Source organism: Borostomias antarcticus (genome assembly GCF_949987555.1).
Source record: "Borostomias antarcticus genome assembly, chromosome: 3".
NCBI classification, from domain to species: Eukaryota; Metazoa; Chordata; class Actinopteri; order Stomiiformes; family Stomiidae; genus Borostomias; species Borostomias antarcticus.
The window spans coordinates 30144098-30162021 of NC_140236.1; the positions used below are offsets into that span (position 1 = coordinate 30144098).

The 17924-nt window shown below is 49.6% G+C and overlaps 1 protein-coding gene across 3 annotated transcripts in view; it reads left to right on the plus strand.

Annotated features, from left to right (window-relative positions):
• Nucleotides 1-14052, plus strand: part of ephb3b (eph receptor B3b) — a gene marked incomplete at its 3' end in the record, with an annotated part of 55531 nt that extends 41479 nt beyond the window's left edge. Inside the window, exons 6-16 of one of the 3 annotated variants that reach the window (XM_084435825.1) lie at nt 1346-1470; nt 2095-2257; nt 2860-2968; nt 4464-4516; nt 4895-5029; nt 7137-7384; nt 8222-8437; nt 8613-8762; nt 9016-9212; nt 11810-11965; nt 13944-14052. In XM_084435825.1, coding sequence (XP_084291951.1) covers nt 1346-1470; nt 2095-2257; nt 2860-2968; nt 4464-4516; nt 4895-5029; nt 7137-7384; nt 8222-8437; nt 8613-8762; nt 9016-9212; nt 11810-11965; nt 13944-14052 — 1661 coding nt within the window. The remainder of the gene's footprint in view (nt 1-1345; nt 1471-2094; nt 2258-2859; nt 2969-4463; nt 4517-4894; nt 5030-7136; nt 7385-8221; nt 8438-8612; nt 8763-9015; nt 9213-11809; nt 11966-13943) is intronic. The other 2 variants (XM_084435826.1, XM_084435827.1) reach the window with 2 other exon arrangements.
• Nucleotides 14053-17924: the final 3872 nt, after the last annotated feature.

A 17924-nucleotide genomic window follows, 5' to 3' on the forward strand; every position in this document is an offset into this window, starting at 1 on the left:
GGGAGTTGGGAAAGGAGGAGAAAGAGAGGTCTGGGGGAAGGGTGACAAAGACAAGGAGGAGGAACGAAAAGAAGGACAAGGGAAAGGATCAAAGAACCGGACCTGGGGATTAAAACGCTTTTAACAAGGAAGAGAGAGAGAGAGAGAGAGAGATGGGGAGAGACAGAGGAGGAGGTGGAGAGAGAGAGATGGCGAGAGACAGAGACAGAGAGGGAGACGGAGAGAGAGAGAGAGAGAGAGAGAGAGAGAGAGAGAGAGAGAGAGAGATGGGGAGAGACAGAGGAGGAGGAGGTGGAGAGAGAGATGTCGAGAGACAGAGACAGAGGGGGAGGTGGAGAGAGAGAGATGGGGAGAGAGCGGGAGAGAGAGATGGCGAGAGACAGAGGGGGAGGTGGAGAGAGAGAGAGAGAGAGAGAGAGAGATGGGGAGAGACAGAGGGGGAGGTGGAGAGAGAGAGAGAGAGATAGAGAGAGATGGGGAGAGAGCGGGAGAGAGAGAGAGATGGCGAGAGACAGAAGGGGAAGTGGAGAGAGAGAGAGAGATGGGGAGAGACAGAGGGGGAGGTGGAGAGATAGAGAGAGATGGGGAGAGACAGAGGGGGAGGTGGAGAGAGAGAGATAGAGAGAGATGGGGAGAGAGCGGGAGAGAGAGATGGCGAGAGACAGAGACAGAGGGGGAGGTGGAGAGAGAGAGAGATAGAGAGAGATGGGGAGAGAGCGGGAGAGAGAGAAGGAGCGAGTGAGGGACACACTGTTTTAGGGGGGAAATGAAAGGATGGCGGAACCTAAAAGGGAGGGATGAAACTGGCGTCGGGAGGAGTGGAAGAAGGAATGAGACGCCAGCTCAGGTGGAATGACAGGGTGGAGGAGAGGCGAGGAGCGGGGCTGGCAACACGGTCGTGGCTCAGAGAACGAGAGAGAGAGAGAGAGAGAGAGAGAGAGACAGACTGCTTGATGCTGGCACTAGTAAGAGGTAGCTCTGCTAGTGTGTTTGTGGCCTGTATACAAGTTTGTTTGTGTGTGTGTGTGTGTGTGTGTGCGCGCAAGGCACAGAGGGATGCGGGCTGGATCTTCCAGATACTAAGCTGTCGGTTTCGCGGTGTGATTCCCTTGTTACAGAGGAATTACAAATCTCTTGTCTCTAAGAGGAGGTGGCCAGGGAGAGTTCCAGAGAATGAGCCTGCATACCAAGTACACCGCCACAGTCCCCCACAAAGCCTCACAAAGCTTCAATGAAGGTCTTAGACTTGTAAGGATAGACAAGAGTAGAGTAGAATTTAGAAACACATAACACAGTGAATAGTGAATTAAATTGTCCACCTCCCCCACCCCTCCCTCCCCCACAGCTCCCTCTGCAGTCCCCACGGTCCACCTGATGGGGGCAACAGCGAGCACCATGAGCCTCTCCTGGCTTCCCCCAGAGAAACCCAACGGAATCATTCTGGATTACGAGATTAAGTACCATGAGAAGGTAAGCAGCAATGTAAGTCAACGCTTCTAATTCCATCTCTTTTTGCAAGATTTAGTGTGTCCCATAGGAAACGAATCACGGCACCACAAATCGCATCAGCAGCATGTTTGAATACAGGCTTGGGATTAAATTCCTTCCTTCCTCCTCACATTTATCCTCTGCTTCCTCTCTTCCTCCCTCACGCCATCCCTGCTTCTTCCCTTCCTCTATTATTCCCTTCTGTATTGCCTTCCGTTTTATCTTCAGTCTGATCTGTCGCTTCGGTTCAAGCTCTTTCCCTCTCTCTCACTTGAAAGTGTGTGTGTTCATAACCCAAGCAGGGGGCCCGAAAGCAGCGGAGAGAACAAACACTGCATATCTAGCTCCATTTGTCGTGTTGTAGCTTCTTGGATGTGTGTGTGTGTGTGTGTGTGTGTGTGTGTGTGTGTGTGTGTGTGTGTGTGTGTGTGTGTGTGTGTGTGTGCGCTTGGCACAGTGGGTGCGCATGTGTGTGGAGATAGGTTGGCTGTGGCACCCGGGAGTATTTGGTGGCGGTGGGGTCGGATGATGAACGAGAGGGGCTTGTTTGTCTGTTTGTTTGTTTGTTTGCCTGGGTGTTTACGAGTGTTATCTCTCGCTTGGCAGGACCAGGGCGAGGCCATCGCTCACACCATGACCGCCCAGCGAAGCTCCGCCCGCATCGAGGGCCTGAAGGCGGGCACGCCGTACGTGGTCCAGGTCCGCGCCCGCACCGTGGCCGGGTACGGCCGTTACAGCAGCCCCGCAGACTTCAGCACCAACCTGCAAAGTACGTCGTGTAGCTCACACGCTAACTGCAACTGGATAATAGTAGCCTCTACTCCAGGCCTGGCCTCCGCTCCCCTCGAAAGAAAGACAGAAAAAAAGAGAGAAAACATTGAGCCTCAGCATTCTGGAACATCCAGGCTTTTCTACATCCACCTCATATCGAAATGTAACGTCTTAGCTGTAAAACAAGGCTCATTCATGCTCACACTGATACAGCTGCTTGCTAGATTAGTCCTATTAGAAGAAAAAACAAACTCCCTGGTCTTTTCTGAACCCACGGAGATGTCTGTCATGATTCGGTTCACATTCCGACTTGTATTATAGCGAGCCAGAGTATATAATCAAACATATTCCGCCTTCTCCTCGTTACAGCGAGAACACTATGGCATGTTAGTTCATTACATAAGCATCTTGATCTGTAGTAAGTGTGGGAGGCAGAAGCCTGTACGAGTCCATACAGGAGAGAGACGCTCAGATCAAGACACAACTTGGCTCCTGGAACAGTAGGCTCGTGTGGGTGTGTTTACAGTGTGTGCTGGCGACAGGTTCTTTGGGTAACCTCTTTCCTGACACTGCCCTAACTGTTGACCTCTTGACTCCCAGGCGACCCAGAGAAGTCCCTGCAGGAGCAGCTGCCCCTCATAGTGGGATCAGCGACAGCCGGTCTGGTCTTCATCATTGCTGTAGTGGTCATCGCCATCGTCTGCCTCAGGTAAGAATATGAGAAGGTTTATCCCAAATGGTTTTACTTAAATAACAAAATGATTTCTGTACTCACTAACAATGACTTAACCTACTTGTTTGTATGAACATGTGTTTTTGATTGTATAAAACCATCCAGCCACCGTCCTCTCACACAGTCTTTCCTTATTTGGATTGAGAAATTATTTTGAAATGTCAAGTTTGTTTGTAATTATGTCCCTCAAACTGCATTAGAGAAGATAGTATGGAGCTCAGCTTCAGCTCCCGTGAGGCTTGTGAGTGAACGATTAGCTCTGCGGATCTGTGAATGGTAAACAGCAGCTCTCCAGACCGCTAGCAAGCTAACACGCTCAGCAGACACATGAGGGCCAGCTGCCGAAGCCGATAGGGCTGCCCTCGCGGCACACTGCCCTCGCACTCAGAGGCGTCCGTGCTGCTGCCCGACCACAAAGAACTGACCCTTTTGACTCAGAGCATAAGTCTGAACGTTGACTTACACTGAGGCTTTGAGCTAGTCATCTTCCTCTGCCGCTTGTCTGTTGAGGGGAAGTCTGCCTGGTATACGGGAGGGTGCGAGGTTGGCACCCTTTGACTGGCACTCATCCACCCCTGGCAGCGCTGCGGTCTGGCCTCGGAGCGGCCCGTGTCTGACAAGCGCGGGCCTCGGTCACGCCAGGATGAATAATAATCTCCTCAGCTCGCGGCCTCGGCTCCGCTCCCCTCATTTTCGCCTTCTCTTTCTCTCACCGTTACATTGTGTCTCCTCAGCGTGTTAGCTTAGCCGCAGCGTCTGAGACAGAAAGAAAGAAAGAAAGACACAAAAAAAACACAGAGTCTCGGTATATTCCGGAACTTAATTTGAATTGGAAATAAGATGCAAATCACCAGCGGGTATTATTGCCCCGGTTACTGGTTAGACAACAAAGGAAGCACATTAACATGTAATTTCAACAACTGCGCCCCCACATCCCCACCCCCACGCCACCCCATCCTGGCATAGCCCCCTCCGCGCATTAATGGACTGATAAAGAGAAGAGGGGAGGAGGACGAGCGAGAGAGGGGGAGTGAGATGAACAGGGCACCGTCTGAAACAGCGCAGGGACGATGAGGCAGGCAGCTGCGGCTACCATCCGAGCTTTGTCTCTAAGCTTCATTCCAGGGTATCGTGGGTGTGCGCGTTTTTACACGGCTGCCATTTCACACAAAAGAAATGGAAATCGATGTTTCCACACCAAATTACTGCTCTTTGTGCGTCTTGGTAAACAATCTCCATGTCCCGGCTTTGGATAGAAACACTGTATAAATACTGTATATTTTTTTGGTGCATATTGCAACTGTATAAATTACTGGGTATTCTTACCATGGTCTCTCCTCCATCTGCACCGACATGGTTGTCTGAAATTCTCAGCTCAGTCCTCACACATACCTTTGTTAGTATTGTACCACAGACCAAGTAAAAGACACGTCGCTGAGTTTGCGTTTTGTTCTTGTCTGTTCACCAACAGGAAGCAGAGGAATGGCTCCGAGTCAGAGTACACAGAGAAACTACAGCAGTACAGTAAGTCTCTCCGGCTCGGCCACCATCACCTGCCGCGCACCATCCACAATTCTACTCCAAACCCCCAGATTATAGGAATTACAGTCAGGAGCGCGTGCATGTCATACAACCAGATATTAGCTGCTGTAGTTATTTTTGGTTGAGAGACAATCATGGCTTAACATTGGTTGTGAAAAGCCGATGATGTCATCAGACAGGCTTTAGAATAGCATGCAAAATATAGCTATAGTTGAAAGAATCACCACTACATTTGTGTTGAATTGATTCGACTGGTACAATTTATTTTCTGATCAACCAATCAGTGTTGTATTGGAAATTTCTCGATTGCTAGTCTTGATTGACGGCGTCGATTCATGTGGGCTATTCTTCTCACTACTGAATCCCCTATAGTAACGCCGGGAATGAAGGTCTATATCGACCCCTTCACCTATGAAGACCCCAACGAGGCCGTCCGCGAGTTTGCCAAAGAGATCGACATCTCCTGTGTGAAGATCGAGGAGGTCATCGGCGCAGGTAACCAACCAAAGCTCCTGAGCTACAGGGGGAAGAATGCTAGTCACCTCCAGGCCATACCCTTAGAGGACTTCACGCCAAGCGGTACTTTCACTCAATTCACCCTCAAACCCCGACTTTCCTACCCCCTCCTCCTCCTCCTCGTTCTGTGCTAGCTCTCCAGCCTCCTTCTACTCCGAACGCACCGTCCTTGCAAAGTATGCCCCCTCCCCTAAACAGCTTCACTTATAACCTTCCCTAGATATGCAGACCTGGGCCTAATGCATATTTCTGACGTTTGAAAGACTTCAACGGCGATCCAGGAAGTGTAAGCTAGATTTACTTACCTTGATCAAATCAAATGGGCGAGTCGTGCAAACAGCAGCGTTCTGAAGTACCAGCGTGAAAGGTGCTTCTCAGTCATATTGTAAATGAATAAGTCCCAATCAAAATGTTTCATCCTGCTGCTTCTCGTCAGAAATCCGACTGGGTTCGCTCGCTCTATTCAAGTATCAGGAAGAGTAAGCTAGATTTTGAAAATCCAACCAAGTATGTCGGTATGACATGTCGGTAGGCCATCCAATCATTTGAAGGTAAACTTGAAAGACAAGGGGTGCGTTCAACCCCGACAAAACGTAGTAAACGTTAAACAGTGGTGTGCTGGGACTCAGAGAAAACATGTAATTCAAACTGGAAAAAGTAGCAAAGTACTAAAGGTTTTGCAACGTTCTGAACTCACCCAAGCTATTTGAAAAAGCTGTTTCAAATACTTGAAATACAAATTTGTCCCAGGTCTTCTAGGTTGGTCCCCTTAGTGCAATGATTGCTGTTTTCATTTGTTGGGTGAATGATTCTCATTTTACAAGCAACAAACTCTTCAATTTATTCATGCCCTACTTGAATCACTTAACTTTAACAACAGCTTCCCCAGCCCGTGATTGGTCAACTCTGACCCTGCCTGGCCTATTATTGGTCCTTTTAACCTTTAAGCTCCTCACCTCTTGGCTGTTCCATGTGTGGTCGTTTTTCCTGCTCCTATAGAACAACCCTCATTCCCCTCCCTTCCCAAATCTACTTTTGATGTATGCGTTAATGTAATAGTATATATTTTCAAGTATTTTATATTTTTTGAGTTAATATTTGTGCTAAAAAGCTGCAGGACTTTATATGTGGGCTGAAGTGAGGACATTGTGATGGGGATGGACATGTCGTATGCAGCTGGCCCCATTTCGCTACCACCACCACTACTATTACTACTACTGCTGCTGCTGCTACTCCAAACAGCCCTAACATCTACTGCTGCTACTCCAAACAGCCCTAACATCTACTGCTGCTACTTGAAACGCGCCGCTTCCCAGCCTTCCACCACAAGTGACGAAGCCCCACCCCTGTCCTCCTCTTCCCTCCCTCAATCCCTGGGTCTCCTCCCACCTCTCTCTCTCTCTCCCTCACGCTCCCCTGGTTTCTCCCTCGCACACGCAACCTCCCTCCCTCTCTCTCTCTCTCTCTGCCTCTCGATCTCTCTTGCTCTGTCGCGTACGTTCTCCGTAGGCCCTCGTCGCAAAGGGCCCACGACACCCAAGGCCCCCAAGCTTCTCACGCCCCCCTCCCGCTCCTCTGGCCCTGCCCACCGCCCCTCAGAAGCCTAACCCTAACCCCCCCCCCCCCCCCCCCCCCCCGCCCCCACCCCCCCCCCCCCCCTAAAAAAAACCCCACCCCCCTCCATCTCTTCCAGCCCCCCGCTCCTCGCCCGACTAGGCCGACAAACTCTGTGCTTCTAGCCCCCATCTCCCGCTCTCCTCTCCTCCCCCATCTCTCTCTCCCTCGACTCTACCGCTCCTAGACACCGCACACACACTGGCACCCCCCCCCAGCTCCCGGCTTCTCTCACAAACAGCCCCACCCCCCCCCCCCCCCACCTCCCCCTCCCCGCTGCCCTCCCCTGGCTCCTTGGTTCTAACCAATAACTGTCCCTCTCCCCTCTCCCCCACTCTCCCCCACTCTTCCCTCCTTCCTGTCTTCCCTCCGCCTCTCTCTCTCTCTCTCTCTCTCTTTCTGTCTCCCGCTCTCTCTGGCTGTCTCCCCGCCACACCCCTCCCCCCCCCACCCACCCCCTCCGCTCTCACAGGAGAGTTTGGGGAGGTGTGCCGTGGTCGCCTCAAGCTCCCCGGACGGCGGGAGATCATCGTGGCCATCAAGACTCTGAAGGTGGGCTACACAGACCGTCAGAGGCGGGACTTCCTGTCCGAGGCATCAATCATGGGCCAGTTCGACCACCCCAACATCATCCGTCTGGAGGGCGTGGTCACCAAGAGCCGGCCGGTCATGATCGTCACAGAGTTCATGGAGAACGGAGCGCTGGACTCCTTCCTCAGGGTAAGGGTGGAGCCACTCTCTCACACACACACACACACACACACACACACACACACACACACACACACGGACACAAACACACACACAGATATGGAATGAGGATTGAAAGGTTGACGGGACATTCACAGGGATAGAATACACAGAATATATATATATCCAGTCAATGACAAAACCAACCTGTCATGGTCCTGAGGGTTGGACATTTGACACCGTGACGCTCGGGTTCACATGTTACAGATGTGTCATGAATATTCATGATAACCTGAGATAGCTGTCTCCATGCCAACACAGGCTTGCTTTGCAGTAGACCGGCATTATATGTACCGCAAACAAACAGGTGACAAGTACGTTATTTCCACGTCTCTTTTCGTACCTGTAACGCAATTCAGCGAAGACATTGAGCCCAATCTCCCTAATCTACCTATTAATTTCCCCTCATCCTACACTCTCCGTGTCTGAGCAAAAGGGGCGTGACCCGCGGCCAGGCGGTAGTTAATATCTGACGAACGCTTGTCTTCTGGCGTCCCTGACATTTACAGAGGGCTCATCCTGCCTCCAGGTGACTTGTTCCAGGTCATATCAAACACGATGGCAACCAGGGGGCAGGAGAGGGAGGGAAACAACAGAAGGAGGGTGATTTCGGGGAGTGAGGAAGAGAAGGCGTGAGGTAGATTGATGCCAAGAGAGAAAACGGAGACAGGAAAACAGAAAGTGGGGGGGAAGAAAAAGAGAGAGAAATGAGAATGTGCTTAATTAGACAAGTGATGAACATGCAATCTGACCCCTTTCTCTCTCTCTCTCTCTCCCTCTCTCTCCCTCTCTCTCTCTCTGCGGCAGCTCAATGACGGGCAGTTCACTGTGATCCAGCTGGTGGGCATGCTGCGTGGCATCGCGGCGGGCATGAAGTACCTGTCAGACATGAACTACGTGCACAGAGACCTGGCGGCCCGCAACATCCTGGTCAACAGCAACCTGGTGTGCAAGGTGTCCGACTTCGGCCTGTCGCGGTTCCTCGAGGACGATCCCACAGACCCCACCTACACCAGCTCACTGGTGAGTGTGCCCCGAGTGTGTGTGCGTGCGTGTGTAACCCTAACCCTGCTAACCCTGCTTGTTGCATTATCATCAAATGTATCACTCAATGTTTCTCTCTCCCTCTTTTGTGTGAATTTGTGTGTGACTCCATCCCCAGTATTTCACTCTCACATACTCATTCGCATATCCACAGGGAGGGAAGATCCCCATTCGCTGGACGGCCCCGGAGGCCATCGCCTACAGGAAGTTCACCTCGGCCAGTGACGTGTGGAGCTACGGCATCGTCATGTGGGAAGTGATGTCGTATGGCGAGCGGCCATACTGGGACATGAGCAACCAGGATGTGAGTGATGCCCCCGGCACCGTCTTCTTCGGCCCCTCCTTCTCTCATCCGCTCTTTTTTTATTTTTTTTTACACCTCTACCCTCTCTTAGCTCTCTCTTTCTTTCCACCCCCTCTCTCCCCTTTACTGACTATAATCATCTCTCTCTTTATCTCACCTGCTCACCTACCTCTCGCTCCCCTCTCCACATCCCCCCCCCCCCCCCCTGCCCCCCGCTGCTGGTTTGACCCTCTCTCCTGCCCCCCCCCCCCAGGTGATCAACGCGGTGGAGCAGGACTACCGGCTGCCCCCGCCCATGGACTGCCCCACAGCCCTGCACCAGCTCATGCTGGACTGCTGGGTGAAGGAGAGGAACCTGCGACCCAAGTTCTCCCAGATCGTCGCCACGCTGGACAAGCTGATCCGCAACGCCGCCAGCCTGAAGGTGGTCACCAGCAGCACGCAGTCCGGGTGAGCGCACGGCATCAGCCCCTGAAACGTCGGCCGCGCTAGCTAGCCGGTTAGCTAGCCGCTTGGACAAGCTAGCGTTGTAAGGTAGCATCAGCTACTGGGCTGCAGCTATGGCAGCTGCTCTGTCGTTTCATAGCATGGGTACGACATTCCACCGTTGGTGATCCTCGAGCCTTGAGGGCTGTAGCGTTGAAAAAACATTGAATACAGTTAGAGTTTGTTCCCTCTGGTTTGACTTATTAGGAAGTTTCCTTAAATGTTTTGTACCGAGAGCTGTATTGAGGTTTCAGTATCACTTAGAGTGAGATTTATTAGCTGAACACAGCCAAGTAAATGTTAAGCTGCTGTGCATACACATTTGGTCCTTGTGACTAAGGTGTCGTGACTGTGCTAATTCTCCCTGATATGCCGATATTTCAGACCGCTGATAACATTCTCCACTGAATAAACACTCTTATCAACTCCAAATTGATTTATCGCAGGTGAGTTGCAATGACTCAGCTAGTCTGATTCTCTACCACCGTATACCTAGCTAACATTAGCATGCGATGCCATGCTGATGCATATTGCCACTGCTCTATAAAGCACCCGAGGGCAAAAGAGGTAGATCAGTGATCTCACTTCTACATTTAGCACTGGGATACACTCCTCCACACTGGCTTTACCTGGAACCTTGAGGCTGGAGGTGGGGGGGGCGGGTGTGACCTACCTATTTGTCCCTGCCTCGGGGGTACATATCCTGGGGGAGAGGACATGAGACGGTCCTGGGTGGTGGAGGTCTCTCGGGGGACCTGGACCCAACTTGCCTGTACGGTGACGGCTGAGAAGATTAAGAGCGGATAATTATCTAGATTAGGGCGAGCGCGGGGAGAAAAAAAAAAGACGGAGCGCTTTTAATTAGCCACTAACGAGATTTTAAACGGGACAGCGGAGAGGTGGCCTCCCGCCGAGCCCTAACGAGGGAGGAGTGAGGGATGTGGCTGTCGCAGGGGTGGCGTGGAGGTAGAGAGATGGATGTTTGCTGCGGTCAGAGACCTGCTACTGGACTCTGTCTGTGTCCGGTGTACACGCACTGCTCTTCCAGGGCGAGCGCACATGTTTGTTGGTGGTGGGGGGGTCTGGGTCTGAGACAAAGTGTGTGTGTGTGTGTGTGTGTGTGTGTGTGTGTTTGTGTGTGTGTGTGTGTGTGTGTGTGTGTGTGTATTTGTGTGTTTGTGTGTGTGTGTGTGTGTTTTTCTATATGTGCTTGTCTGGGTCTGTGACGAAGTGTGTGTGTGTGTATTTGTGTGTGTGTGTGTGTGTGTCTATTTGTGTGTGTGTGTGTGCGTTTTCCTATATGTGCCCTCACACTTATTTCCATAAACACACAGACAATGACCCATAAAGGCCCAGTCACCCATATCGGCTCAAACCTACTCTCTGCAAACACTACCCCAGAGTCAAAGTGCTTATTCGGAAACAGTAACACTGAAAACTTTTAGGCCTCTTCTCATCCGTGTCCAGGCGGCTTCCAATCATAACACAGCCTGAACCTGCCTACCTTCACTGCTTTCCGGCTTTCTCGTTTGGCAAGAAACACTGTGCAGCCTTGACGACCTGTCAGAGGCAGACCTCGGCGGGAGCTAACAATGCTCATAAGCTAACAATGCTAACGCTAAAAGAGGGCTGTGTTTGGGTTTAATAACTGCTCAAGCCCGCAGGCCCTGAAGCAGAGTCCTTATTAAAAAATCACTCCCTCTTATCCATCCACAGGCACCCCACTCCTCAATGGAGCCTCTGTATCTGTCTTATTAACTCGCCCCCCCCCCTCCTCCCATCCCCTTTAATTGTTAATGAATCTAATGCCATCAAAAAGGAGACAAGGATCAGCAGAGCAGAGAGTGGAGCGAGACAGTGGCTCTCTTTCTCCCCCCCCCCCCCCCCTGTCCTCTTCCCCTCCTCTTCCCCTCCTCCCTCCTCGCTGCACCCGTTTGCGTCTCTCCATCTGAGTTCCACAGTCTACGTTTTATTAAACTCCCAAGGTGGCCCCCTATATCTAAGCTATTGATCAGGGACGGATTCTGGTACTGGTTCTGTAAAAAAAAAAAAAACGCTCGCACACTCACACGCACACTCACACTTATGCGCACACTCACACGCACACACACACGCGCACACTCACGCGCACACTCACGCGGTTTGTTTACATTCCTCAAATATCTCTCCGCTGTCTCTGGGTTTCTTCAGTACATGTCCTTCCACCACTGCAGTGTTGTATTGCACCCATCGACTGACCTCGCTCGTCACACCATAATGAACACACGCACGCACGCACACACACACACACACACACACTTACCCAACCAGGTGTGTGCCGACATCCACCGTCCACCGCCAAGCCTCCAGCTGCGTCTCCACGGTAACTGAAGGTGGTGTCAGTCGGAGGGGGCTGACCCCTACAGCGGAGGGGTTGGGGGGACGAGAGGTGGCGTCTGGGGGGGTTTGGGGGTGAGGTTCAGGTGGTGGAGGCGAGGCTTGACCTTAACCCTCTTTCTCTCTCTTTCTCTCCCTCTCTGTCCCCCCCCCCCCCCCCCCCCCCCCCCCCCCTCCCCCTGTAGGGCGTCCCAGCCCCTGTTGGACCGTTGTGTCCCCGACTACACCACCTTCACCACCGTGGGAGACTGGCTGGACGCCATCAAGATGAATCGCTACCGCGACAACTTCCTCAATGCTGGCTTCGCCTCCTTCGACTTGGTGGCCCAGATGACTGCAGAGTGAGTGGGGGGGGGGCTGACGAATCAGATTCAGATGACTCAATTCAGACGATTCAGATTCAGATTACTTAGACTCAGATGACTCAGATTCAGACAACTCAGATGACTCAGATGACTCCGACGACGGCGTCGTGAGCGTGGGGTGGGGTCGACGAATCAGATTCAGATGACTTCCAAATGCCATCAGGGATCAACGTTGTGATTGATTGATTCCTTTGGTTCAAGATGGCGCCAACAAAAGCCAACCAAGCCAACCAACCATTCACACCATGGCCAAGCTTGCATCAGGGAAATAGTAAACAGAAATGCAGCCTCTTCTGCCTCCGTGTGTTTCACGGCACAGCTCATTAAAATGACCTGCAGTTGACACACACTGTTAGCTACCCAGCATCCTGCAGTATGCACAAAGAGGAAATGGAGGAAATGGAGGAATGGAAGCCATGGAAACCGTGGCAGTTATGATCAAATAAATGAATTAGGATAATAATGATAAATATATCGCCCTCATTAGAACAGTAATAGGAGACAGAGGTGGGGGTGATTTGTTTCAATTGGGCAGTTGGACAGGTGTGACGTACTGCAGTGGGTCTCTCGTCCTTAATGGCCAGTAATTCCCCTGATGTCTCTCATTTATTATCATTTTATCCTCTGTCACTGCAGTGATAGGAACGGTGAACAGAGAGGGGGAACACTATTTATTTGTGTGTGTGTGTGTGTGTGAGTGTGTGTGTGTATGTGTGTGTGTTTGTGTGTGTGTGTGTGTGTGTGTGTGTGTGTGTGTGTGTGTGTATGTGTGTGTGTGTGTGTGTGTGACAGAGAGGGGGGGGGTGCTTGCCCATGGAATGAGCGAATGTGCAAATGGATAGGCATAACGACCTCAGAGACAAGCAGAGGGCATGGTGTCTGTGAGGGAAATTCAATTGATGTGTGTGTGTGTGTGTGCCTGTGTGCATGTCTGTACGGGTATGTGTGTGTGTGTGTGTTTCTGTGTGCGTGCGTGTGTGTACGGGGGCCCTGGTGGTTCGTTAATCGCTCTCCCAGACGCCTGCTCTGGTTGGCTCTCTCCTCGGTTATCGGCAGGGGAAGGCAAACAGGAGAGCGGAAAAGAGAGGTCCTCGTGATATTATTCCTAACAGCGCAATGCACGAGGCCACGGTGTTAAACCAACACCACTGTAACGATTAGATTACCGTCACCCACCAAACAGGTGCACTTTCTCATTCAAATCTGCTAGACAACACTTCATCTTCTCCGTCCACATGTTCATTCCCAAGCTGTTGCTTTCCTGTGAAAAGCGACGAAGCGAGCAAATTAGGAAACTTAAAAGGTCGACCCAAACAGCCGACCTTATTTGCTGCATGAATTGCTTATTCATTGTTTAGGACTAGAGACTTTTAATATATGGTTTTAGTTTAGTCAGCTTAGTTTCAGTTCACTTCATAAATGATTGCCTGCTTATTCTCGGCGTCTCAATTCATTCTGGTGGTCTGGCACCGTTGTTATTGCGGTGAAGTGCACCAGCTGTGCCACAGTAGCACCGAGCTCTATTAATTATTAACTTCCCATTTCAACCCCCACTCTCCCCACTTTCCAGGTCAAGTTAGTATGTTGCATTAGGCCCAGCTATCAGTGCACTCGTATCACTGTCAACCATTTTGTTGACCTGACCTCAGGAAGCCATTTAATGGACGACTGCGGAGATGCACACCTGCTTCTGTTCCCACATAAGGGATACTTGTGTTTGCTGTTACTTAAACATGCCGAGATGTGCACTTGAATTCAGTATGGTATCGAGTGGCCTTTATGGTAGTTTATGACTGAAACTGGGAAGGAGGAAGCTGTCGCTTTATCATCCACAGCGGTGAACATAGCTAACTGAAGTGTGCTCTGGGTTGGCAGCACTTTGTGAGTCTCAGTGCGGACATTAATTTTCGTTTCATCATAACTGACCCACCTCTTTCTCGTCTTCTCCCCGCAGAGACCTGCTTCGGATAGGAGTGACGTTGGCCGGCCACCAGAAGAAGATCCTGGGTAGCATTCAGGACATGAGACTACAGATGAACCAAACACTCCCTGTCCAGGTCTAAGACGGACACATGGACACCCAGACAGGCATCCAGACAGGAAGGGGAGGAACTGTGCCAGAGAGAGAGAGAGAGAGAGCGAATGGGAAACCCTAGCTGCCTGACCATCTCTGCCAATCAGACTGGCTTGCAGTGCCTCAGACTAGTTTATGTTCTTTTCTTCTTTCACCACCATTTCCTGTTCCCCTGTTCCCCCCGTATACTTAGTCCGTGTTGCTTTCCATCCGACGAGACATTGATCAGGATTCCTTTGTACATTTTTTTGAAGAAGAAAGATATTTCCCATATCCCATGCGAGCCTCACCAGGACTAGCGTGGGGCGACGTTTGCATGCGTACGTGTGTTTTTGTGAAGTCAGCCTGGGAGTGAACCACCCTCATCTTGAACTTGAACATGTGAAAGCCATCTTCCCTGACCTCCTTTAACCCCCCAGAATCTGTCCCTTAAAGCCCCCAACAGACACTTCAGATTTAAATGAAAGAATGGACACTGAGTACAAAAATAGAAAAGAAAAAGAAAGTGAACTAGCGTTTACACACAAAAAAAAATGTTTTTTTGGACACTGAGGAGGTACAGGAAAGTCCTTCCCATGCCAGGAGTTGTTGTGTATCGTGTGTGTGTGTGTGTGTGTTTCTCCCATCTTCATATTGAAGGTGTGCTATGTAAAAGGGCACATGCCCAAGAGGGATTAGGAGGAGGCAGACGGACTAGGGGTCAAAGGTCAGAGGGTCACAGAGGTCAAGAAATCAAATGGGAGCAGCTGAACTGGCCAACGGGTCCAACATCTCGGATTGACCTCTTACAGAGACCTGAGGCACATCAGGATAGCACCGTAGCTTGGGAATATCGGCTCATCAACTGTGTTTTCTTACCATGATAATTGCTGTTATTTTGTTTATCAACCCACCATCTTGATTTTTCTGTTTGACATTTTTGGGACATTTGTGGTTCAAAATGGCCGGTCAAACTCTGAGTACTCCTGCTGGACGCTTTATGTGATGGGGGAGACAAGGACTGTGGCAACACAAACACAAAGACCGCCTGGCCTTTTTGTGTGCATTGATGTGTGTGCATGAGTGCGTGTGTTTTAGTCTAAGTGTATGAATGAGCGAGCGTAAGAAGTTGCACACAAATACTGTACAATAAAGCTTCAGCTACCCGCCACCGTGGAGAATTTACGCATGAACTGACCCGTGACAAGGAACAATTATATCTCAATCACTACACTATATTCTGTGGACAAACATAAACATTTTTTATCAAATCCAAAACTTTGGAAATATATATATATATATACATATATATATATATATAAATAAACTGAAAGCAACCATGAAAGACACCACGCTTTCTTTCTTTTTTACTATTATCTGGATTTACAAATAATCAAATTCTAGTTTAATTTCACAAGGCCCCCACAATGTATTTATTTGAATCCCCCATGGGACTGTAGGCCATTTGAACTGTGGATGCATACTAGGAACAATCAAGAGGAAAATGAGACCCAAGAAGATTCAGCCAATTGTGAATTGATTATAAGAAATTGCATATAGAATTGGATATTGTATTTTTGTTGTTGTTCTAAACAGCCTGTACATGTTTTGTAACAAAAAAAAAATAAGATAAATAACATGAAACAGAATGGTGTTTTGAGAAACTGTTGAAAAGTTGTTGTTGTTGTTGTTGCTGTTGTTGTTGTGAGATGTATGCTTCTGAGTGGATTAGGCACAGGGTGAGGGACACAGGAGAGGTGTAAAAAAAAACAGTGCTATAATGTGGTAGAGAGGAGGGATGAATAATTGTACCATGATCCAACCAGAAGAAGTTTAGATGCTCCAGATTCCAACTTCATTGTTTCTCTCTCCCACCCCCTCCCTTGTGTGTGTATGTAGGTGTGCGAGTGGGCGTGTCGAGTGTGTGCGCTTTCAGGTCAATATTTTATATTTACGACCAAGACTGGATCTCTAGCTGTACCAGCCCTACTCTCGTTCTTACTTAAAGAGGAATAATGTTGTGTAGCCCTGTGAAGCTGTCGGTAGTCGTCTTCCATGCACCTTTATCAAACAACACTTCCTGCCTTCCCTGCCTATTCCTCAAACGTACCCGACGGTTACTGGACATTTAGAATAATATCAGGATATCTCAAGTCCTTCCTAGCCAGACTCACTCCCCGACTGCTGACCCCTCATGCAGTTTGCCCCTCACCTCGAAAGACCCAGGGAGGCAGCTCCTTCAGAGGTCTCCGCCTGCTCCTCAGTGGCTGGGCCCGGTCCACTGCTGTCAGACAAGTGGCTGACTGGTCCAAGCCCATCAGGCTGATTAACGCAGCAGCCAATCTGCTGCTTCCAGGAAATACATTGACAGTCAGCGCAGACATACGGCCGGCCGGCCCGTGATTATCTGTCTTTATTTCCTGTCCATCCTGCAATCATCCTGTCTCAGTGCTGGCTCTGTCCTGATTAGTGTAGTGCAGGATCAACAACCTTGGCCTGGAGACAGGCAAAACCTGGAGCCCGCATTGTAAACGATAGCAGCTGCATCACCTAGACCGTACCATTGGTGTTCTCTGAAAAGGGGGTAGACTGAGGGACATGGTGTACCAACCGTGGGGGTGTTGAAAAGTGGGGAAGGAGGTGGTAGCTATCCACAGTGCTGGCCCTACAGATGATCCAGACGGACCCTGGTGTGTCTGGGTAGGAGTTAATCAATGCAATATGTGAATAATATTAGTTGTGTGTGTAATGGTAGAGTGATGTAGTGTCCGTGCATTAAGTCTTGTCATAATCGCTCAGCCACCATCTATGGCTCGGCTTTGAGGCTTGGCTTTGTTATTTGACGTAATGGCTTACGATAAACAGTACTGATATCTCCCGATTCATGTTGAGTGAATTTCAAATGCTAATTCAACAAGCATTGACTCTACAGCAAGTCTACAAATAGTTAAGCTCGCTCGCTATTCCACAAAATGGACGTCGCTTTTGTGTGTTTATGGATGCATGATGAAGACATCTGTCTGAGATGGGAAGAGAAGAAATGAATACTGTGTGCAATCACAAACTCACTGACTGAAATCTCCCTGCAAAATCAGACAAGCTCCACTATTACAAACAAGCACGTAGCCAAAAAAACAACAAAAAACAAGTTGATAGACAAACAAAAAAAATACTGGTCTAAATACAATCAGATGGCAGACATGCCCACTCATGAAAAATGGCAGTGCAGAGTCAGAATGAACTATTGACGAGGCGCATATGCTGCACTGGGTCCTGGGTTCAGTTCACAAGCACCGTGAGTGATGAGCTCTTACACTTTTACACATTCTGATACAACTGCTTGCAGATGAACTCTGAAAGAATAGGAAAGTTCTTCCAATGGATTATTCACACTTTAGGGAGTTGCTCTTCCCAGATGGTTCATGTTTATAACCTTCAGTTGTCAAGAATCAATGGTTATTCTCTGTTTCGTGTAGCTGTAACCGGTTTCTCTGCTGACATGAAGATGAAATCAGTGTGTTCCTGTGTGTGTGTGTGTGTGTGTGTGTGTGTGTGTGTGTGTGTGTGTGTGTGTGCGTGCGTGCGTGTGTATGGATAAATATTCTAGTATTATCATGTTCACGGAAATCGTTCCGATCAGCAGTCTACCATATGTTAGATACAGTATCTTTCTCTCTCTCTCTCTCTCTCTCTCTTTCTCTCTGTGCCAACGAGCCCTTCTCTCTGTATAGAGATGCTCCATTCTTTCCCAGCATTCCCTTGGTCTCTCCCATTGAGCCCCCATCCAGCTCCATGATTCTGGCCCCTTAACTCTTTCCCTTGATTTTTTTTCTTTTTGCATTTTTTGTTCTTCATCTGTCACTGTTTTATAAAAGCATATAC